At 54.3% G+C, this 7,594-nt stretch overlaps 1 protein-coding gene across 1 annotated transcript in view; it reads right to left on the bottom strand.

Moving 5' to 3' along the window:
• Nucleotides 1-2,779, bottom strand: part of EPHA7 (EPH receptor A7) — a gene marked incomplete at both ends in the record, with an annotated part of 5,070 nt that extends 2,291 nt beyond the window's left edge. Inside the window, one exon of the mRNA XM_009706180.1 lies at nt 2,715-2,779. Within this exon, the coding sequence (XP_009704482.1) occupies nt 2,715-2,779 (65 nt within the window). The remainder of the gene's footprint in view (nt 1-2,714) is intronic.
• Nucleotides 2,780-7,594: the final 4,815 nt, after the last annotated feature.

Below are 7,594 nucleotides of genomic sequence, written 5' to 3'. Positions count from 1 at the left end.
AGAGCCAAACCCCGACAGCGGACCCTGCCGCACTTCGGGTGCCTGGCACACAGGGCTGCCCGCAGCTGGGAACAACGTGAAACGCCACTTGGAAAACCCTCCGAGGGTTTGGGGCTGGATCCGGATGCTCCCTTGGGCATCCCTTGGGTTGAGCACTCCTGCAACCAGGCATTGAAAAGCAGCAGGTCCCCGTGGCTGGAAAGACCCACGGTACCAGCGGCTGCTGCCATCAATGCTCTAACAGCAACAAATGCATCACTTTGACGAGATCTCACTAAATAATTCACAGGGAGCTGGGGATTAAGACAATGTTGTTCTCCGTCTCCACTGCGATTTAAAGCACGTCCATCGGGAAGAGCAGAAGGAGATCCCACGCCCCGCTGCAGCCAGTCCCCAGGGACCACAGCCCTGCTGCCCAGCTGGCATCCATGCCCCGGCATTAACATTAAAAGCCCCCCCAAGCCCTGGGGCACATCTGTGACAGAGGGTGAACAGTCACCTTCAGAGCTGAGCATGCCACGGGGGGAGGCCACGACCCAAAGGGACCCAAAGCCAACATGGAGGCCATGCCAATGGCAACGCCAGGGTCCGGAGAGGCGGCTCACCAAATCCCTCCACCTCCAGCCCCAAGAGAGATGAGAGGAGCCTGGGAGAAGGAGCTGGTAACCCAACAACAGCCAGGAGCCCCTCTTCCATTCTCCCATCTCTGCCCCAAGGAGCAGGAAGGTCCCATTTAGACACAGTTACTCCTCTTCTCCCTCTTGTTTCTTTGCTTCCCTCTCTGGTTCCTCTCTTCTTCACCCATTCCTGCGATGCTATGGCTTCTTGCCAAGCCCCAAAGCAAGGCTGCCAGTGCACTCTCATTTTTTGGATGGAGGAAGGTAGGGCAGCTTTTGGTTTCTTACCCTGTCTTTCAGCTGTCTGGGCTAAAAAAGAAACAGCACAGCCCTAGGGTGGCTGCTTTTGGGAACTGAAGGCTAAACCAAGAAAAGACCAACTAAATTTGGGATCTTTGTTGACTCTAACGCAAGCAGAAATCCCCACGTGTATCTTAGCACCTCTACGCCAGGCTGTTTGAATGGGTCACGGTCTGCAAACCCTCCCTGGCACCCACCCTCTGGACAAGCCTCACCCAAATACTGGCCATTACCGCTGGACAAGCCAAGAAGTGGCACGAGTCTGCCCTCAAATATTTGTCGTGAACTATTGAACGGGACAAACCCTCAAACCCGGTGCCCTATCAGTGCTCAGAAAGACTACTGTATGCCTAGAGCGAGAGGAAAACGTTGCTTATTTTCAACCGGCGTCCAACCTACTCCAAAACCCACCTCAGCTGGGACATGACACCTACGTGGGGGTTCACTCCAGGAGTCCAAAGTAGCCTTAAGATGCTCCATACCCACCCAGCAAAACGCCTGATGCTACAAAGAAAAGCCCAGTCCACGAGCAAGGCGACTTCACAGGGGAAGTCATGCTCTCCAACATGTGCTACAGACTGACCCTATGCCTTTTAAAAAAAGGACTTGGTATTTTAAAATACTTTGTGGAAGATCTAATACTCGCTCTTGTAAAGGAGAGGACTCGCCGGTAAGTCTCAGAGGAGTGAGAGTGGGTCGGATGGAGGGATGCGGGCTGGCGAGAGGCTTTGCTCTGCTGCTCCCCAGAGGGTGAGACCGCCGTGCCTTACGACGCAAGCTGCCCGCCTGCCTTGCACGGGATTTCAGCCATAGGAACCGCAGGCAGCTATTTATATCCCATCTCCATCACCTGCTTGCAGCCCCCCCGCGTTTTGCCAGCAATTTAGCCGGGCCCAGATTTTTTCCATAGCAATTCAGCGGCAAAGCCTCACGTTTCAAGGGCCCCTGACATGCCTGGAGAGGATTTCGTACCTACCGCACGTGTGGTTCAGCTTTGGTGACAGTGTGCAACCTCATTTCTTTTGAGGACTCGGCCAAGCCAGTCACACCCTAACAAAGACAAAGGCTGGCATCCTTTCCCCTTTGGTGCCACGTCCTGGAGGCCCCGGGGATGGACCCGGCTGCTGTACCCATCGCTGCCCGACCAGCTCTGCCTGTCCCACCTCGATGCCCATCCATCAACTCGCATGCCCTCCCACCACCGCTCCTCTCCCCCCCCAGCTCCATCTCTCACTTTCTCTGCCAGGGGAATGTGAGTCAGGTTATTTTATGCTTCCATTCCTCAAAGGCTCGTATCATATAAAAAAAGATGTTTTAAGTGCCTCAGGGTGTTTTGTTCCTCATTACTTCATAAAAGTGACATTAATAGCCAAGGAAGAGCACTGCCGAGTGCAATTACGGGTGATGTTCCAGGTATGAAAGCTGTTTTGAGCCTGCTAATGTTTCCTAATTACAAGCCTTTTGGCTCAGGGAGAGGGAAGGCACGAGCAGGGGGATGGAGAGCAGAGATGGGGCCGGACCATTCACCCGGGAGGAGAACGGGCAAGGGAGGAGAGAGCGTGGAGACGGAGAAAAACCTCCATCTTCACCGAGACCCCAGGACCGGTTCAGGGAAGGGACGCTTAGTCCCGGAGTGGCCGCGTGGCTCGGCCCAGCGATGCCCTGGCCACCCCATGCCAGCCCAACGGGGCACCACTGCTCCCACTGCGGCTTCCCTGGCTCCCCACCACCGTTTTAAGATAAATAGCGTGAATCCCGTAAGACCGTCTAAAGACCGGCTGGACAAGTGGTACTTACCCCCGAAGGAGGGTTGGCGGTCCAGCCCAGCTCGGCCGTCGCCGTCCGCGTATCCATCAAAGTTTCTGAGGAAATACAAGAAAAGGAAAGCAAACTAGTTACTCCCAAAGTTTTTGATGATGTTATAAGCACAGAGCCACAGAAAACCATTCAGTGGCTTTCACGGAGTAGGCATCTGACCCTTGGAGCTGCTCAGAAATAAATACATCTTAATGTATGCCTTAATACATCTGATGAACGAAGGGCAGCTTCACTCTGGAGCAAACAGCGCAGGACAAGGCTCTTTGCAAAGAGTCACGGCCTGAACCCAGCCCACGCTGCCATCTCTGACCCTCCCAAGCCCCAGAAAGGGAAGAAAAAAAAAAAAATAATCAAAAAATTCAGAAGGATGCTGTGTTTCACAGGGTCATTACACGCACGTACAAAACCCTGTCCAGACCCGAGCAGTGAGTTTGCATCAGCTCCCTGGAAGCAGCAAGAGGCTGGGGGCAAGTCCCCCACCGCGGGCAGAGCCCACCCTCTCCCCCAGCACCGCCGTCCGAGATTTGCGGCGGGTCCTATCCGACTCGCTCGCAGCTCCTTGCTTCGCTCCTCAACGCTAGACATCCTCTTTTAAGCACCACATCTGTCTGATGCCCTGAGTTGTCATTGCACACAGTTATTATTTGTCAGAGGGATTTCAAATATGTGAATAAAAAAAAAAATACCACATTGTTGGAGCAGTGTTCCTCTGCAGAGAAGTCTTTTGACGGAGAATTTGGTGGGAAATATTTAAAAGCTGTAATACAGCTGACATCTCCTTACTTTTATTCTTTAAAAAAAAAAAACCACAAACCAACAACAAAACGCAACAAGTATAATAGTGAGAGCAACAACATATAGAAACAGATGGGGAAAATCCTCCAGGTTTTATTTATTTGTTTGCAGCCAGCAGACATGCAGATTCATTTCCTCAATTCCTGTGTCTCGACCAAGCGGGCGGAGGAGATGTGCCGCCGGCAGAGCCGAGCATCCCCGGTCCTCCCCTCGCCTCCACGGTCCCAGGTACTCACGGCAGCTTGGCAGCGCCAGGAAAAGGAGTGCAACCGGAGAAAGAAAGGTCAGGAAATAAAAATCAGCCCAGGAATATGACCTGCCGCCAGGCTGCTGCTTTTAATCTCTCCACACCCGCTCCAGCAATCACCAGTGGGAAACGAGACTGCTATTAATCTTCCTACCCCTCCCTTTGCCGGTTGCTCCGGGATGGGAAGCCGGAGGAGCGTGACTGGGAACTCCCCACCCTGCCACCAGTGATAAACGCTTCCTCTCCCAAAATCCTGGCTCCCAGAGGTGAGCAAGGCAACCCCCCCCAGAGATGGAGTGAGAAGGTGTTTGGGAGCTTGCAAAGCTCCTGCACCCCTCGCCGGTCCCGGGATGCGGCTGTGGCTCCGACGGTTCCCACTCACAGCACCCTCGGAGAGGAGACGTTTCACCTTGGTTTGCGCAGGGAACACAAAAGCCCGGTGACCTTCACGCTATCGCACCATGTCACTTCATACATTTTTTTTCAGTCCCTTTCTGTTTAGCAGCAGCCAGCTAAAAACGATACGTCTCAGCTGCAGCTCCTCGGGGCCGGGATCTCATCCTCCGGACCTCCAGCAAGTTCCTGCTAGGTTTCTGCTCCCACCGCCCTCCACCATCCCACCACCACCAAGCCTTCCTTGCCTTGCCGACAGCCCCACGCCTCGCTAAGCAGTCGTTAATCCTCGCTACAGCCCTCCAAATAAGGCGGCAGACGTGTCCCTGCGTAAATGGACGGGACGGTGGAAGCCAAAGGCTGCACAAAGATCGCCCAGTCCCTCCTCCCAGCAGGGACTACGCAAGGAGGGATGCTCTGAGAGCCCCTGAAATGCCTGGCGTTTCTCCTCACAGAAAATGGGATGTCCTTGTACCACGCAGGGGAAACTGAGGCAGGGGAGCGTGGGGTGACCCAGGGAGCGTGGCCGGGCTGGGATGAGGACCCAGACCTTCTGCGGTAAATAAGGACAGGCTGTCGGTACAGGAAGGGCACTTCTTACAGAAAGGATTTTCACTCCATCATCTCCCTTCCTGTCCCCTGCACTTACAGCTTCCTTCCCCGGGTGGGTTTTGGCTTTGGTGTGGTTTTTTTTCCAGTGGGGCAATGACAGAGGAATGTACTTTTGATCGAGTGCGGCCGTGGCGCGGGAGGTTGGCACGCGAGGACCGGCTCTCCTCCAAGGTGATGTGAACCAAGGTCCCTCCCAAAAATCTCAGCCCTTCCCTCCTGTTCTGTTCCTCCCCAAAGGCTCCGCATTTTGGAAAGCGAGCAGGAAGGCACAGCAGCAATGCCGGCACGGCACGCAGCACCTCCCAAAGCAGGAGACTTCAAAATAACTAAATAAATACAGAGAAATAAATGAGTAAATTGAAAAAGAACCAGAGAGAAGCTTTCACTTTGGAGGTTTCCAGAGTCCTAAGGGGACTGCGTGGCCTGTGGCCAGGGAGGTCACGCTCCCAAAGTTTCCACCGCAGATGCGTAACTTGCGCATCACCAGCTCCACGTTTCCAAAGCGATTTGCAAACCCAAGGAAGAAGAGGGGGGGAGAGCCACCGCTGAAGGCCTGACCCCCGACAGCCCACCTCCTGCTCAGATCCCGCCCTGGCTCCCCAAGGACGCTGCCGTACACAACGCCATCCGTAACCTGGCAAACTACTTTGGCTGGGCTGCTTTATTGTTTGGTGGATTGGGGTTTGGTTTTGGGGTTATTTTTTTGGTGGTGGTTTTTGGCGTTTTGGTTTTTTTCAATAAAATAAAATGGTCAAACCCCCCATTTACAGCTCAAATTTTGGCTGAGTTGACCCAAACCCCGTGACTGCAGAGCTACTGGCACCAGACGGACTCAGCTGAGCAACGTCCCATTGACCTCCGCTATTTCCTCTTGGAGGAAACCTTGGATTTTACTTCACTTTCTGGGACATACGAGTGACACCGTGACCCCGGGGGAAACCCCCCAGGGACATTTATGACCAGGCTGCCCGGGGCTGAGCCTGCCGAGCACCCTCCTTCAGCAGCGGGTGGTTTTGCAGACACCGGTGCCTCTTGCCACAAATCCTCGCAGAGAAAGGGGGGACGAGATGGGGCTCCCAGCACTCATGTCTCCATCTCTGGGCTGCAAAATATTGCTACAGGCCGGGGGGGGACACAGGGATCATTCCCCCCCCTCGGGAGCAGGCAAAGGAGGGACAGGCAGTAAAATCCCTTTGCTCTGCCTGGTAACAAGGGCTGTGGACCAGTGCCTGAGCATCATTCGTCAGTGGGAAAACAGATTTTTCCACACGAACACCTCACGCCTCTCATCCCGCGCTCCTCTTGCCTGCCTCATCCTTCCACAAGGACCAGTCCTCGTTATGTGGCACTTGGTATTAATTAACCCCCCCCAGGGGTGTCAGCACAGGGGTACAGGCAAGAGGCTGCCTTCCCCTCGCCTGCCCAAGGTACCGCTCCTCCAGCAGCTCCTTCCACCACCTCCCCACCTCCCTGGGGGCACAGCAGATGCTCTGCCCGGGAGGGAGCTCAACACGCTCGCTTGGAGAAGTCTTCAGGACCCGAGTCTCCACCGAAGGCAGCTGACCAGGCTATAACGGCCAAAGCCCTCGTTAGGGAGAAGATGAGCTCTGCTACGGAAAGCTGAGCTCTCTCAGAGTGAAGAATCTTCAGCTGTATACAGTAGATTTTCTTTAATGGACACATTACTTGAAGCCTTCGCCATCTGTTCCAGTCCCTAATTATCAATACAAAAACAAACGTCTACTCACAATTACACTCGTAACGAGTAAAGATGCCAGCAATTAGAATGCACCAGCATCCTCGCCGCCGAGCAGTGCATCCATCTGTGATGGCACTCGCGTGATCCAGGCAGGGAGGACTCGCTGCCGCGGGGGGCTCCCCGCATCCTCCCGGGTAAACCGGTGAGAGATACGGCCAGAGCCGCTGCCCACGGCCCGATGAGCTGCATCTCAGAGGAGCAAAGGGTGGGCTGGCATCATTCAAGCCGCAGGAATAACGTAAGATATTTAGGGTGAGAGTAACCAGGCATGGAGCACAGCAGCGCAGGAGCCTTCATTTCACACCAGCTGATGCCATCTCGCCAAAAACCCTTCCTGATAGGATTCAAACCTCTTCCAGGAAAACCCTTCTGAATCAGCCTGAAACAAAGCTGAGCTTATTTCCCCGAAACTCCCACCCTGAAACCCATATTTCAGACCTCCCCAGCACAGAGGGCTCCTGCCAAGTCCCACCATGAGAAGATGTGACTTCTCCCTGGCAGGGAGCAGGGTCTGGCTACGGGCAGAGAGAGATGGAGACAAGGAGGCCAGCCCAGCTTTGACTGCATTTCAACGTTGTCATCTGGAAAGAAAGAGATATGACAACAAATTTTCTGCTCAGGGAGGCCACGAAGAAACTTCTACGGGCGCTGCACTCCTCAACAGATGCCTCAGGGACATGGTCCCTCTCCCAAGGCAAGAAGCAGCAGCTCTCGCTCCTGCAAGAAGAAAACAGCAGGAACCAGCCTAAGGCACTCGAAAGCAAATGCTTGGGCATATGCAAAGAGACGCGGGCATGTCTAAGACGATCAAGAGGAAAAAAGATAGAAATTAAGCAAAATAAGGAGAGAAGAGGCTTGATAACAACAGATGGGTAGAGGGAGATTTGGAAGGGATGCCAGCTGCTGGAAATAAGCCCCCCGAGATGCGTGGGGAGCAGAGAGGTGCATGTCGATAGCTGAACCTTTGGATGGAGAAGGGAGACGGGAGCGCAGCTGTCGAGCGAGAGGCAGGGCACGTGTGGGGCTTGGGTCCGGGGTCCAGAGGGGCAGAGG

The sequence above is a fragment of the Cariama cristata genome, unplaced genomic scaffold, assembly GCF_000690535.1.
Source record: "Cariama cristata isolate BGI_N322 unplaced genomic scaffold, ASM69053v1 scaffold20048, whole genome shotgun sequence".
Lineage (NCBI taxonomy): Eukaryota > Metazoa > Chordata > Aves > Cariamiformes > Cariamidae > Cariama > Cariama cristata.
Note: the sequence above shows the minus strand (reverse complement) of the source record. Positions and strands in the feature narration are given on the sequence as shown.